This window comes from Equus przewalskii, chromosome 29 (genome assembly GCF_037783145.1).
Source record: "Equus przewalskii isolate Varuska chromosome 29, EquPr2, whole genome shotgun sequence".
Lineage (NCBI taxonomy): Eukaryota > Metazoa > Chordata > Mammalia > Perissodactyla > Equidae > Equus > Equus przewalskii.
The window spans coordinates 37,671,449-37,687,168 of NC_091859.1; the positions used below are offsets into that span (position 1 = coordinate 37,671,449).

Genomic DNA, 15,720 nt, shown 5'->3' on the forward strand with positions numbered 1-15,720 from the left:
CGGACTCCGAGCCCGTGCCCAGCTGCCCCCACAAGAACTGACGTGATGGGATATGGTCATCTCTCAAGAGGAGTTAGCCTGGTTCAAAGGACAAGCTCCGGAGGGAGATTTTGGCCCATTCCACCTTCTGAAAACAGGCCAGGCCCAGGCATGACCCCACCCTCTTCCCTGGCAGACACAGCACTTGTACAGCAGATCTGGTGGCGAGTTAACTGGCAGAGTGGAAAAGGTGGGGGTGTTGAAATTAGCCCTGAGTCTGAATCTGGGCTCTACCACCAGCCAGGTCTGCGACCCTAGGCAAGCCTGCTCATCCTTAGGCGGGGGTAACACTCCCCGTTTCTCACACTGCCCCGTACAGGTCAAGGAAGACAAGAGGCATACAAGGGCTTGGTAAGCCCCAAGGCCCTGGACAGATGTTGGCTGATGTCATTAATGATAATGACCACAAGGACCAGGCTGATGTCAGGGCTGACCAGGGCCAGGCAGGCCTTGGAGCAGGTTCCAGGTGCCTCTGCTGGAAGAGACCTGAGTCTGGAGCTCTGCTTTGCCTTCTAGAGCTATGGGTCCTGGGCTGGTGCTTTCCCTAAAAACAAGCACCCAGACAGACCCTATGGGAGGCCAGGCTGGCAGTGGCTCAAGTCCTCTAGTGGGAAGGGGGCAACCACCTACCTTCATGTCGTCCAGGTTGGCAGGCAGGGCTCCCGGCTTGCCAGTTAGTGAGGTGCTGTTCTGACGTGCCAGCCCACTGGGCCCAGGGGTGCCCGAGCTGGAGCTGCTATTGGTAGTGGAGAGGCTGCGCACTGGGGGGGCCCCACTGCTTCCCAGAGCTTCACCTGCCGGCCTGAGAGGAAGAAAAGGCAGAAATGAGCAACTGCCAGGTGTCGCCCTCGGCCTCTGCAGGGTGAGGTAGAGAGGGGGCTGGGGTGAGGGCCCTGTCCGCAGGCTCCATCTGGGGACCACTCTTGCAGGATCCAGACCAAAGGGGCCTTGAAGATCTGGGGTTCATCCCCACCAGCCCTGGCATGTGCCTGTCCCAGGGAGCCCGTGGGCAGGATGGGGGCGGTGCCGAGGTGGGCTCCTACTTTGGCGGGGCAGGCAGGATGGTCTGGTAGTTATAGTGCTGCTGCTGCTGCTGGTTGAGGATCTGAAGCTGCAGGAAGAGCTGCTGCTGCTGCAGGATCTTGGCGTAGGAGGAGTCCATGGGGGGCGCCCCCTTGTCCTGCTTTTGGTCCGGGGGGATGTACTGGTGATACTTGAGCTTCTTCACCTTTGGCTTCAGCTCCTTGGCTTTCTTGCTGCGCTGTGACTTCTCACTGGCAGCCTTGGGTTGGCTTTGCTGAGAACACAGGGGACAGAGGGCGCCATCAGGGGGCAGTCTCAGGCTTCTCAGAGTGAGGCCCCCAGGTGGGAGGCTGGCAGCCCTCCCACTGTGCCTGATTAGCTTCTGAGAAGGCCCCGTCCACCACTCTGCCCTGCTCCACTCACCCCTGCTGGACTGTACCCCTCCAGAAGCAGAGGCCTCATCAGTGCCCAGATGTGTACGAGGGAGGGAGGAAGGGCTGACAGAGGGGGCTGTGCATGGCCCAATTCTGAGAAGAGCTTCTAGCCCAGAGGGAACATCAACCAAACGCAGACGTCACCATGACCCCGAGCAAAGAGCGAACAGACAAGAAGATAAAAACCACCGGCTTATGGAGCTCGTGCGGTCCACACTAGTACTTTACAAAGGCCGTGTCACATAGACCAGCAAGACCCCCGCCTAGGAAGGAACTAGTGTGTCTACTTGAAAAGGAGGAAACAGGCTCAGAGACGTCACTTGCCCAGGGTCACACAGTGATCTTGATCTCACCATGTGAAGGAGCTGGAATCCAAACCAAGGACTCCAGAAGCTCAAGTTTAGTCACCAAATGGGCTTCCAAAGACTCCCTGCTGGCACACGGGGTGGCCACCCAATGGTCTCGAGGGTCACCAAGGACCAGGCAGGGCCAGCAGGTCATGCTTGTGAGGCCTGTCCTTGGGGCAGGGAAGGGTGGAGTCTGATGAGGGCAAAAGTAAGCAGGGGTGTGCCAGGCAAGGACTGGAAACCCTAGAAGGTTCTGAGCAGTGAAGGGTAGACAAAAAGGTGGAGACAATGCAGGGATCAGCTGGGGTCTTGACCAGGTGGCAGTGGGGGCCAACGGGAAGGTTTGGGTAGAGTTAACTAACTGGAGGAAGAATGGATGACAGGAGCATGTGGCAGGTGAGCAGTTCAAAGGTTTAGGGTTTTGAGCTTTGGCAACTGTGACAACGGTAGCCCCTTCATGGAAGTCAAGAGGTTCTGGTTTTCCCGAAGAGGATGGAAAGAGGGAGGAGAAGGTGCAGAGCTGCTGAGGCTGGAGCTGACAGAACACCAAAGTGGACAGAGATGGGCCCGCAGAGGACCCAGAGCAAGGCTGCGGGAGCAGTGGAGTGCAAGAGAGGGAGCACAGAGGCTGAGGGCGGGGCCCGGGAAGAACCCACTGAAAGGGAAGAGGATGGGAAGCGAAGGGAAGGGCAGCCACAAAGGCAAGGGAAAGCCAAAGAGTGGAGAGGGAGCGTGACCCGAGAGCATGAAAGGCAGATGGGGGCTGGGATTGGAATTAGGGACCCTTGAAGGAGATGTTTCAGTTCACTGGAGGGGCTGGGGAGCCAGCCCACACAGGCTGAGTCGCCACCCAGAAAAGAGGAAGAGTGGACAAACATACACACATTTATTCTTCCAGACGTGCGGTGGTCAAAGGCAAGCAGCAGTCATGCGACAAGGAGCAAGTCTGAGGGAGGAATCTTATGGGGGAACCTCTGACCTCTGCGGCTATCAGGAACAGACTGCAGAGGCAAGAGAAGTGCCCCTGATGGGGAAGCATCCAGAGCCAGCGGAGTGCTCTAGAGCACCAGCAGCCCCAGGAGGAGGTGCTCACTGCTTCCCCTGGGACTGGGGGAAGCCAGGAAACTTCCTGTGAGCAGCAGGGCCTCGCAGAGACAGTGCAAACAGGACAGACCTGGGGGAGGGGGGCCACACAGGAGGGCATCGGGGATCCCTGTAGCACAGCAAGGGCCCAGCCAAGGTGAGAGAACAGGAACCTGGATGGTTCTAGAGCGGCCGTGACAGCAGAAAGAGGAGAACACGGATGGCCAGAGATTCCCAACCAGGGGCGAGGTTTGCACGGACTAGAGAATAAAACAAGACAGGGAACCCTGCAAGTGACAGCGGGAAGAAAGGGACACGCCTAGCAGGCACAGATGCAGCCTGGGGCAGTCCAGGCCAAGGTCCCTGAGACCCTGGGGGCAGGAGGCCCTGCAGGGCAGGGAGGACAGGCATCAGCTCTCAGTGCTGCTGAGCTTAACCTCTGAGCCCAGCAATGTCCCCACACAAAGGTCCCCAGGGGTGTCTCGTGGGGTCGATGTAAACCTTCCCCCTTCAGGTATTTCAGGTGAGGGCTTGGAGGAAGGGAATAAAAACAAACACCGGACGCTGCCAGCTGTGTGACCTTGGGCCGATGTCTGCACGTCTCGGTTTTGTCGCTTGTAAAACAGGGTTCTGTTACTGCCTCACAAGGCTGTCAGTGGACCAGATGGGTGGTGTGGGTGGATGTCTCCATGGGGAGGGCAGGAACAAGAGCCTGGACAGCCCAGTCCAGAGTCTGGCACACTGTGCTCAGTAAACCGTGGCTATGACTGTGACAGCCAGTGGCACATGGAGAGAACAGGAAGAACTCTCACATGACCTCAGGGACCTTTGCTGGGCCCTGACCAGGGGGAGAAGATATGCATGCCCACCTCCTGCAGTTGTCCCCACACTGGATGAAGTCACAGCAGGGCTCAGCGGGGCAGAGGGAGGGGAGGGCAGTGGGCTGGAGAAGTGTACCTTAATGAGCGTGGGGGTAGGCTTGGTGGTGGGGGCCGCAGTCCCGTTGGTGAGGCTGGGAGGCAGAGGAGGCTGCTCTGCCGGGAGAAGCGTTTCTCCAGAATCCGGGCCCACTGGGAGTTGAGACACAACCTGAGAGAGAAGGGGAGAAGAGGGCACCCTCTGTTTCTGGCTGCTCCGGAGGGCACGGCCATCTCCAAGTGGCCCAGAGGTAGGTGGCAGTCACCTCCTTGGATGCCACCACTATCGGGGATGAGAAGAGCAGCCCCCAGGGTGGCAGGGGGAGAGGGCACCAGAAAGGGAGAGACTGAGGGTGGTAAAAAGATTCATGAAGTGAACATGCTCAGGAGAAATGGACTGTTCTGAATGCGCGAACCCAGGGCGGGCCACCGAGGCTTGTGACAGGCTGGCTGAGGCTGGCTGGAGCGGGGCCCTGCTGCTGACATCTCCCTCCCCACCATTGGGACTCAAGCAGCCAGCTCCTGAGGCTCCTAATAACAACAGGCCTCAGCTTCCCTGCAAGAGACCTCACTCTGGGCAGCTCTGGCAAATCTGGAGTCCTGGGGGAGCAGGGGAAGCATCTAGAACAAGTAAGCTCACCTGAGTGGAGGATACGGAGGTGGCACTGGGCAGTGGCTCGCTGACTCGGGCTTCCAGGGGTGACGGCACCGAGCCCTGAGACTCATGGCTGGCAGGCTGCTCAGGGGATAAGGCATCGCTGCTGTCCTCATCGAAGGAAGAGCTGTCCGCTACTTTCGGGTAATTCACCTGGCCCACTGAAAGCCAAAGGCATAAGACTCCACCTCTGGCCCCAGAGCATGGGAAGAGAGGCCTTGCTCACTAGCCAGAGGCTGTCCCAGCAGGATGCCTGCTCTGTGGCGCCCAGCGAGGCAGACAGGAGAAGGGTGCCCAGCAGCCAACCTGCCTTCTGGGACCAAAAGAGCTCTAGGAGAGCTTGTCATCATGATCTCAAAACAAGGGCCAGGAAGATGTTACCGGTCATCAAGGCGCTCCCCTGGGCGAGGAAAGGCCTCGTCTTTAGCCTCTGCACTCAGCCTTCAGAGTCAGGTCCCAGCCTCCCTCCCACCAGCCTGCCGCCTCCGCCACCTCCTCTGTTTCCTTGCTATTAAAAGTACTTTAATTCCATCCTACAGCTGCACAAAACTCTCCTCTTCCCCCAGAGGCTTGTGGACCCTGCAGTGAGGGCTCTGAGCCTGTGATGAGAGACCTCGTGAGCGCAGGTGACAGCCTCGAGAGTGCAGCTCCCCCCCCGGGCTGCCTGAACTCCCCAAAGGTCAGGAACGGGGTAAGGAACCTCCTGGAAAAGGGGCGCCCACCTGCACAGGTGAAACAGGATCACTGGAAGTATGGTGACCTCCCACTAGTGGCCAGTGACTCCCAGAGACCCAAGACTTGGGAGCAGTGGCCACCAGAAGAAAACCCCACCCAGCTGCTGTAACTGCCCTGCCGTGCCCCACAGTCAAGGCCAGAATGGCCATGGGCACATGTGCTCCTGAGGGGCCCAGTGTGGAAATCCTAGGACACAGAGGGAAAGAAAGATGGGAACAGGGGCAAGTAGGATATTTCAAAAGGTTCATGTCCCAACCCCAGCCTCAGCACTGTCGGGGGAAGAGGTCGTGCACCGGTCTGCTATCCACCCAGGAGGAAGTGAGGCAGAGGTCACAGCACAGACGTGAGCTGCTGGCCACACGGGAAATCTGCTGTGGTGGGAAGACCACAGATAAGGAACAAGAACAAGCCTGTAACTCTCCCAGCAGACTCTTCCTCTCCAGGGCCATGCCCTGAGGCTCTCACCTCCCTGGGATCTGGAAAGGACGCACCTGGGCTGGACCCTCCACTGACTGACTGTGGGTGATGGAGCCAGGAACACCCTCACTGGGCTGGCTCACACACACTCTCGGTCACCTGTCCTAGCAGGGGCATGCCTGCAGTACATGGAGGGGACAGAGCTTGCTGACCACCATGTACTTCATGCTAATCACACATCTAGCTTTTCTCCCACCATCTCTTAGTCCCAGCAAGGAGACCTGCTGTGAGACAACAGCCCAGGAAGCTGCTAGCCACACTGGAGAAGCCCAAGGACTGGTGCAGGCTAGGGTCAGTGCAGAGTCTCTCTCTTTCTCTCTCTACTGTGGCCAGGCATAGGCCAGGTGCAGGAAATGGAGGTAGAGACAGGGTCCCTGCCCTCCAAGGGCTTATGGTCCCATCGCCTTGGAGCACAGTAAATGCTCTGCTAGAGGGAAACGTGGACACTGAGGGGACACTGAGGAGAGGCTCAGGGAAGATGTCCTGGAGGAGAGAGCCCTGGCATGAATCTTACAGATCAATTGGGGGTGGCCTAGAAGAAAGGGTGTGAGAGTGCGTGAGCGTGTAAGTGGATATGAGTATGTGCTGGGAGTGGCCATGGAGAGTGTGCAGGGAGACGGTGGGAGATAAGGCAGTCTGAAAAGTCCACTCCCATGCCCCCGTTCTCAGCAGGCCTCAGAACTGTCTTGGCTCCCTCCTGCTCTCCACACTCAGCTTTGCCTCTTCCTTCTCGTCCACCTCAGCCTGGATTCGATTCCCTCCTCCTCCTCTTATCCTCCCAGCTCCTCAGCCTCTCCCTTGACTCCCTCCTCTCAGCCCATAAACCTGCTCCATCTCTCCCAGCCTAAAAATCCTTCCTAAGCCACCCTCTCCCTTTCTGTCCCTTCTCCACTCACCTCTTGAGTAATCAAGTACATCTTCTGTCACCATTTCCTTTCCTCCTATTCATTCCTCGACCTGCAGGATCTAGCTTTTGCTGGTAAATGCTCCTTTCTCTCAAGTCACCCACGATCTCACTGGCAAACTAAACTACTTCCCAGTCCTTAAACAAGCCGTGTTCCACCAGGCCCTCAGGCCATTGCCCATGTTGCCCCCTCTGCTTGGAATGTCCTTCTGTACCTTCTCTACTTGGTAAACTCATTCAACTTCCAGGTTGACCCCAAATGTGCCATATTGTCTGTGGTACTTCCTGGGCCCCTGCCACCATGCCCAACCCTGAAAGAATCCTGTCTCAGCTGAGCTCCCACTGCACCTGACCACACGCCCCTTAGTCTATGTTGTCCACCACAGCAGCGGTCAGCTGGCCTGTCATGAACATTACTGCAAACAGCAGCAGCCCTTGCGTGCGTCTCGCCAGGAGCCAAGGACTGCACTGGATCCTTTATATCCATGATTGCCTGTGAGCCTGCCAACTGTCCCGCAAGCCAGGTGACTCAGCTACAATGTCACAGGACCATGGCCTTTCTATTACACGGCACTGGCATCTGACTGGGAGTCAGACTCAGAAATCATTTGTTTCTACATCAGTCTTCTCCCATCAGACTGAATTCTTTCAGAGCAGCATCATATTTTGTTCATCTTTGTAACTGTAGGACTTCACACGGGGCCCGGCATGTTGCCAACTCTTGGCAAACATTTATCAGATTTAGGCTGGCTGGAGAGTCCAGAACTGACCTTGGCCCGAACATGACCCTGTAACTAGGGGCTGTTTTGGAATCCTGTGAAGACCTAGACAGGAAAACACTGAGATGGGGCAGGATGAACGCCAGGCCAAAGTGGTGAATTAAAAGGACTACAGCTCCCAAAAGGAAAGGGCTGTTGGGGCCCAGGGTGTGCCAGCCTCCAGCACGGCGGCCACCTCCTCCACTGCCCGGCCACCGTCTGCAGTGCAGATCAGGCCTGGGAAACCACAGTGTCCTGTGACTCGGGGCTCAGGTTCAGGGCCCATGGTGGCATGCTGTGGGGTCAGCTCCTGTGGTTCCCTTTCACGTTCTGCCCAAAGAGCTAACTCACTATTACAGTAGGAACAGTGGAGCCTCCTTCTCCTGAAGGCAGGGCTACCTCTGAGGGATGGGAATGCCTGGCCTTGTCTGGGACCGGATCTTGGGCTCACTGCAGCAAAGGAGACAAGTCGTACCAAGAATTACCAAAACCTAAGAGCATCACATCCGAACACCTGACCATGGCACATGAGGCCCTGCACTCCACCCGCCTCCCACCTCACATCTTGACAGCCCCTCCTCCAGCTTCATGTCCAGGCTGCTCCTGGCCCTGTGCTGCTCTCCCTGCCTGGAGCACATACTCCCCCCTCCACGTACACTTTAATTTCTACTCCCCTGCAGCCTCAGTCTTGGCCATCACCTCCTTTGACACCACATCCCTGCCAGGCCAGGCTGGGTAACCCTCTGCTGTGTGCCCAGGCAGCCCGTGCTCCCTCCGGCACAGCCCTGCCTGTCTTGTCGTTCCTGTTTACCTACCTACATCCACCCCTAGGCATGAGCTCTGTAAGGACAAGGGGCTTGGCCTACTTTGTGGGGCTGTGGTCCTAGCACCCAGCATACTGCTTGGATCAATCAATATTTGTTCAGTGAAATATCTGTGGAAAGTGCCAGGCTAGAAAAAGAGATTTCACTAAGAAAAAGAACAGACTTTTAATCCCTAGCATCTCCACGTGTTCACACACCTCAATCCTGACATCAGTCAACCCTGTGAGAAAGGAGTAAGGTCCTGAGTTTACAGAGATGAAGGTGGACAGAGGCCTCTCTGTGACCTAATTATTTGTTTTGGCATGGCACTGATCTCTGAGACCATGGGCACTGTCCCAAGATGATATGGCCTGTTTATCAGGCTCTACACTCCACACTTCAGTTTCCCAAGTCTAAGCAGGAAGTCAAAGACCAAGAAGCCAAGAGCCCCTCCCTCTGCATCTGGCCTGCATGTCCACGCAGATGGCTGGGGTCCCCTCACCAATGATGGCTTCTTTCAAGCTGGACTCCACAGGCAGGATGTTCTTCTCCACCAGCTCCATGGGGCCAGGCCTCTGTGCGATCTTCTCGTTGAGGTCATCGGCCAGTCTGGCTCTCTTCAGCTTCAGCTGCTTGGCCTGGAGGGAAGGCTCAGCCGACGTCTCTGTCCGTGGGAGAGAATGCAGGGCAGGAGGATGTAGGAATGGACCTGGTTCTGCCCTGGGAACTCCAGAGCAGCCCTCCTTCCCTCTGGGGAAGGAGCAGAGACCATCAGAATGGAAAGCACATCCCCGGCAGAGTAGAATGGCCTGGCTTGAAGTGTCACAAGGACAGAAGAAGGGGCCCCCACTGTGGACAGTCTGTGGTCACACACAACAATGGTCACCAGGCACAGGCCAGCCCAGAGGATTTTCTGAGGTGGAGCTACAGAGTTGAAAATGCACCAGACGATGGAGTGGTCTTCCCTCTCCCTCAAGTTTGCTGTGTTACGGGGCCAATCCACCTCCCTGATCTGGGTCTCAGTGTCTTCGTCTGCAAAATGTGGGGTTCAGACTAGGATAGTTCTCTTCCAACCCCAAAGGTGGCTCAAAAGTAAGCAAAAAATGGATAGATTCATGCTTCTTTCAGCAGCCAAAACCTTTCCTTCACTAGAGTGTGGAAAGAAGTGTGTACTGGGGCCGGGTGGAGTATGTCTACAACGATCTTACTTGTACATCACAGGTGCTCAAGTAAATGCTGAGTGAATGAATGAATGAATGAATGAAAACAGAAAGCAAATGCATTTTAAAACAGATTGTGGAGGAAAAGATTTCATACCAAGGGATGATGAGACCCAGGGCCCCTGCATGGCCACAAGAGAAAACGGCAAGCCAAGCCAAGAGAAAGTGACTGTGCATCTTTGGGAATTCCCAAACCCAGGGGTGACTGCACAGCACTGCTGTCTTACTATGGTAAGGCTCTGGCTTACCAACCGCTGACAGAAATGGGAGTGGTGAGAAAGAGGGAAGAAGAAAGGTGGGTGGTGCAACAGTGAGAAGAGAATGAGAACATGGTTTAGAGGAAGAAGCATTTCCAATATAACACACCTTCCAAAATGTGCATCCTGACCAGCTCCGATCTCTCTGGCCGGGAACGAATCTTCCGTTTCAGGTAGTCCTCTGTCTACAGAAAAAACACACCAGGAAGCTCTCAAATCCAGGTCACAAGGTTACAGCATGGACAGGACCAGAAAGTAGCTGCCGCTTTAGTGGCTGCTGTTGGTCACCTCCGCAGCCCCCATGATCTCAACTTGGAGACTGCAGGGTTCTGAGGCAAGGGGAGGCTGGCGGAGGCAGGCCTGGGGAGGATGCATTCATTTCCATGCACCTGCCCAGGGCACCATCATCTGTCAAGACCACTTGTCTTGTCTCTCTGAGGCTGGACTACTAAAGAAATTTTTTAAAAATCAGTTACTTTTCTTATCATAAATGTAATATATGTTCATAAAAGAAAATTATAAAGTAAAACAACAATAAAAATTTTTAATCATCCCACTGTTAGTATTTGGAGATATTTGTTTCTGATCATTCTTCCTGCAGAAGTTTAATTTTGCAGACTTATAATCATATTGAAAATAATTTTATATCTTATTTAAAAAAATCTAGTATTGTGTGATCTCATGAGCATTTTTCCATTCATTCTGAACGGCTGCCAAGTAGAATACTAATTTTGACACATAGTATCACAGCTCTAGTTCCTTGAAGTCCAGCATCTTCATTTCTCCATTTCTGAGACTCCAGGAGAACTAAATAAATCTCTTCACAGTCCCAGAGCCAGCCCACTGCCCAGCGCCCATGTTCTGATGTATCTCTGACCCTAGATCTGTCTAACTCCAGAGCCTGTGCTCTCAACCCCTGCACCAGAATTTCTCAAACTGTAGGTCAAGACCATCAGTGGATCAAAACCAGCACAGGACAGGACACTGCAGAGTAGAGTAGAACAAAACATGAAATGTCAGAGCACACTGCATGGAGTAACAGTATAGACCTGGCCCTTGTCTGCTGCCTCAGTGCTCTGACGGGGCAGCTCTGTGCCAGCCCAGGGGTGACGCTGAGCTCTCCAGGAGACAGTTTCAAGCTGTGAGCTCTGGGTCTGTCAGCCCATGTGCAGGGGACAGAAGCACTGCCGCAGCTGCTGCAGAAGGTGGCAGAACGGGCGTCGGACACTGAGGTCTTCATGGACATCAGAGGAGGGAGATTTCCTCAGCCATCAGAAGTTCTGAACAGTGGCCAAGGCCAAGGCAGAATACAGTATTGATTAAGAAAATACCCGGAGTCCACAGACCAAGGTTTGAGTCCCAGCTTCGCCACTTACTAGCTGGACAAGTTAGTTAACCTCTCTTAGCTGCAGCTATAAAATGAAGATAATAACACCTAATTTGTAAGAGCTGATGTAAGCATAAACAAGAAAATGACATTATTTCACATACAAAAGTGCTCAAGAGAACAGCAGCTGTTCTAATTCATTCATATTTACTCCTTGCCTCCTTGAGAAGCAGTCCGGGACATCACACCCAGTCTTACGAGTGGGTCGGGGGCACAGGCAATGCCATTCCTTCCTCCCACTGCTGTATCCTCTAACACTCCCAGCAAGTAAAACAGTGCAGTTTGTTACTGCTTTGGTTCCCATTACCCATGATCTCATTCTTCCCATTCACTCTAAGAATTAACCATGATTTTTCTTAGAGAATTAAAAATAAAATAAAAAGAGAAGACAGTAAGAAAATCTTGGAGGTCAGTATCTCGGAGTCTCTGAAAGAGCTGTTGGTCGGGAGCCATGGCCTACGATCCTCCATTTGGGGAGGTTCTCTTCCCTTGTCTTTCACGTAAAAGAAAAAAGTGAAGGGAGTGTGAGGCGGAAGCAGCCTCCAGCGACTTCCCCTTCTCCACCCACACTGGGCAGCAGAATATCCCCCGAGGCCCCTGAGGGAACTGAAACCGAGGGGAGACACCGCAGCAAGCCAGGTGCTGCTGCATGAACCTAGGCTCAGAGGGGGCCCCCGCTGCCGCTGCCACAGCCTCAAGCGGACACTGGCTGCTCAGGGCACATGGAGACCAGGGAGGTTTCCTGCCCCTCAAAAGGCCCATCCTGGAGAGGTGTGGGCAGTGCAGCCACCGATATGGAGGGACCACCACTTAGCAAGCTTTTCCATGGCTGGTGTTTGTGTCCTAACCATGTACAAAAGCTTAAGTGGAATTAAAGATGGGAAAGTACTAGCGGTCTCCAAAGCAAGAGGAGGAGGATCAGTGACCAGCACATACACCTAAATACAATAAAGGAGAAAACTCATTCTGACCATGTTCCGTATCATTACGCTGGGAGATGGCTCGGGGTGGGGATGAAGTAGAAAAGGCAGAGCTTTCTCTTTAGAACTGAGAGGCAAGGGCTGACCTGGAGGCAGGCTAGACAGGAAGGAACATAACCAACAACGCAACAGGCTCTGAAAGTGCTCTTTGGAGGCCCGGGGGGAAGAAGGCGCCTTACCCTGGCCCGCTCCAAGCTCCTTCTCTGCTCATGAAATGCAGCTGGACTTTTCAAAGCTGTTGGGAAAAGAATCATAAAAGAATTACTTTATAGAGAAGCATCATGCCTACCACTACAAGTTACAGTGGAGAAGGCATCTTAAATTCAAGTTAATTTTAGCAGTATTCTTAATATAAGCTGAAGTGAAGAGGAAAATGGCACTTGAGTAAGCATGTATCCTTACGGTTCAGCTGCCCCAGTAAAACAATTTTGCTTACTTTATTCCTAATAGGAATAGTTATTGCCTGAGCTTGGGCTCTATAAAGTGCACCCACAGAAGGCAACTTTGAAAAATATCCTGGACCTGTTACAGGACTCTTAGCTACACAATCCTTATCGATCAGTCAATGCTCCAAGCATGCCTGTTGGGCCTCGCCTTACTCCTGGGGAGACAGGGACACGGGGGCAGAGCTGCACATCAGGTCTACCTTACTTCTTCAGCCTCATCAGGAATCTCAAAGTGACCAACCTGTCTGAATGGGGCAGCTAAACCAAAAAGACACGTCTACTTGGGTGCCAGCTCCTTCTTCACTTCAGCTGATATTAATAGTGCTGCTAAAATTAACTTGAATTTCATCTCTAAGGACTAAAGGGACTCCACGGTGATTGTGTGGCTGACCCTGGTGCACACAAGCAGCAGCGTCAGCTCACTGCAGGGCTCGCTGCAGCCCGTCCAGGGGACTCAGCTGTTCTGGGGCTGGCACCACACGAGCACAGCTCCTGACTCAGCAAACGATGCTGAGGTAGGGAAACCAAGCCAGGACCCTCTTCAAAGGCATCACCATGAAGAGAGTTTTGTGTCAAAAACTCGGCTGTAAGGACAAATAATGAGTTGGGACACCCTGAGGAGACGAGGGGAAAAGGCCTGAGTCACTTCAAGCAGGGAACAGCAGCAACAAGAGAGAAATGTACAAGACAGTGGTCAGTTTCACTTCTGCTGCCCTAGAATTTCAGAACAGCTGTGAAACTGTGTGTGGAGATAACTTTTGTCAGGCTGCTGGCTGTGGTGGGAGTACAGGGGCAAGGGGACGCTAAAAGTAGCAAGGGCATAGATATGACCCTATCCTGCCTGGGCCTTTGTGTTTCCTCCCCCGATGCCACTCCCAGGAGCTGGGCCTCAGCAGCAGCAGTCCCAGAAGAAAAAGCTGCTCTACACATCCCAGCAGCATTTATTTACAAGAAAAATTTTTTTTAAACAGGATAAAAAAGAAACTATCATTTTAAAAAGATCAGTTGAGAGCCCAGCCCATCTTCCAACAGCAGGGGGAGCGCTAGATTTAACAGCCAACCTCTAAGAAAAGCCACAGGCTCCCTCCCCAACCCACCAGAGCAGTCAGGGCGCCGTCCTGCGATCCCAGCTCTAATCTGGGGAGGTCTTGGGCATCTCAGTGGGTAAGCAGACAGCCCCTGCACCTGCTTCTCTGGATAAATCTGGCTCAACTCCACAATCAGTCTCGCAAAGGCCTGACCCACAGGAATCTGTACTGGGTGTGATGGACGTCAGGGAATGAACACACACAGCCTTGCTGTGGAGGGCTTATCACACAGATGAGACAGTAAGTACGAAGAATCAGAGAAAACTCAGTGTCCGCCCCACCTCCCCGCAGCTTCCTTTCTGCCTTATCTTTCTCTGTAGCACTTGTCACCTAGGCTATCTATCTTTCGCAGTCATACCACACCTTTCTCAGTTGTTTATTGTCAACCTCCCACCCTTAAGATAAGCTCCATCAGGGCATGCAGGGGTTTTATCTATTTCTTTCATTTCTGACAGTATCCCCAGTGCCTCGAGTCCCCAGCACTTAATTCTTCCAGTGAATGAATGACTATTCTATAAGAAATGGATACAAAGTGTACACTAATGACAGGAAAACTAGAGGATTCTGTGGAAGAGCTCTGAACTTTCATCTGACAGCCAGAATTATGGCTCTCCTCTGGGTTCAAAACTTCACACAAGTCCCAGACAATCAAGACATTCATGGTCTTTTCCTGGGACCTACCAGTGACCACTAGGGTGAGACCGGCTATGACTGCTTTCTGGGGCTTATTCTCTCCTTCTGGAGAGTGAGAACCTGCCTCCTCCCAGAACTCCTGTAAGAATCAAGTGAGAGCAAAAGTGCTCAGAAGCAAGAGGTGTGCACACCGGTGAGTTAAGGTGTGCTGCCATCAAACGCAGGGATTGGCTGAACTGTGGGTCCAATTCCCACACAGGCCTGCTAGTTTCTGTGCCACAGCCACAGATTATCTGTCAAAACCTCGGCTGGCTTGCTGCCTCAGCAACCTACCATTGACTATCCCAAGGCATAAGGCACAAATCCAACTTCCAGAAAAACAACTCACAAAGCACAGAATTTCCTGGTGGAAGGGGAGTGTACCATCTTCAGGTACGTCAGGATGATGCACCACTAAAGGAGATAGGCGACAGGTGAACTACTGCAGTGTACATGACTTCCTGTTTGGTTCCACTGCAAGGAAATTTTCACATAATACCAAGGAAGAGATTAATATTTAGAGTGCCTACTTATGTGGCAGGTACTGTTCTAGATACTTTAAATTTTACCTAATTTAATATTCCTAGTGATTTCATGTGGTAGGTAGCATTCCATTTCACAGATAACAACAGGCTCGGACAGGCCAGTATACGGTAGGGTTAGACAGTCTAACTCTGTCTCACTCTCAAGTCAGAGTTCTTTCTACTCTTAACTTCTTCAAAAAGTGGAGAAGAAAGATCTTATTGGATGGGGAGGCAAGGAGACTTCAATACATGTACTCTCAGATGTAGGGCCAAGTGCAGGTAATGTGGAAAGGTCAGCTTGACCACAGGACTGAGCACAAACAGGTGTAAGGAAGGCTCAGAAGAGGGGTTCAAAGTGACTGCAGGCACAGAAAGCTTTGACCTGAAACCCGGGGTTCACCATGGAGCTTAAGGAACAGCCTTCAGCACTGATATTAGGAGACAAGCCCGGAGCAAGCCCGGAGCGCGACGGGAAGACCAGAGGAAGTCATTAGCTGCTCAGGGCCCCATAAAGATAACCAGAAATGAGGACCAAGAAAAGAATTCAAGACAATAATTACCAATCCCAAAAGACTGTTTCATTTTATAAAAACAACAAAAACATTATAATCTCATTGAATTCTCTTAACAACCCATGAGGCAGGGACCATTATTCCAACTTTTACATGATGAAACTAACCCTGCAGTAGCCTGTGAGGTCATCCATGGAGCAGGGGTCCCCAGCTCAGGCCTAGTTCTGTCTTCCCTTTCTTCCTTCATCTAAACCTTCTGACAAGTGTGTCTGTTTTTCTTAGTCCTTGAATAGCCCCCTCACTTTCTGCTGCTCTTCCCCCACTTCTCATTCTGCCCTCTGATGGCAAGGTCAGCAGTTTCAACAGCTAGTTCTAACAGGTGAAACGAGAGCGGGCAGCGGCCCTTCTTTCTTCAGGTCTGTCAGGACTCCCGTAAGGCACGTCTCAGGTTCATGTGGG

The 15,720-nt window shown here is 53.0% G+C and overlaps 1 protein-coding gene across 13 annotated transcripts in view; it reads right to left on the reverse strand.

The window, feature by feature from the left end:
- The window catches only part of MRTFA (myocardin related transcription factor A), a 194,242-nt gene that overhangs the window by 7,891 nt on the left and 170,631 nt on the right, over positions 1 to 15,720 (reverse strand). For all 13 annotated transcript variants that reach the window (XM_070600158.1, XM_070600154.1, XM_070600159.1 and 10 more), the window contains 7 exons: positions 12,199 to 12,254; positions 9,762 to 9,837; positions 8,678 to 8,839; positions 4,484 to 4,659; positions 3,884 to 4,015; positions 1,083 to 1,336; positions 666 to 841 (listed from right to left, as the gene is read on the reverse strand). In XM_070600158.1, coding sequence (XP_070456259.1) covers positions 666 to 841; positions 1,083 to 1,336; positions 3,884 to 4,015; positions 4,484 to 4,659; positions 8,678 to 8,839; positions 9,762 to 9,837; positions 12,199 to 12,254 — 1,032 coding nt within the window. The remainder of the gene's footprint in view (positions 1 to 665; positions 842 to 1,082; positions 1,337 to 3,883; positions 4,016 to 4,483; positions 4,660 to 8,677; positions 8,840 to 9,761; positions 9,838 to 12,198; positions 12,255 to 15,720) is intronic.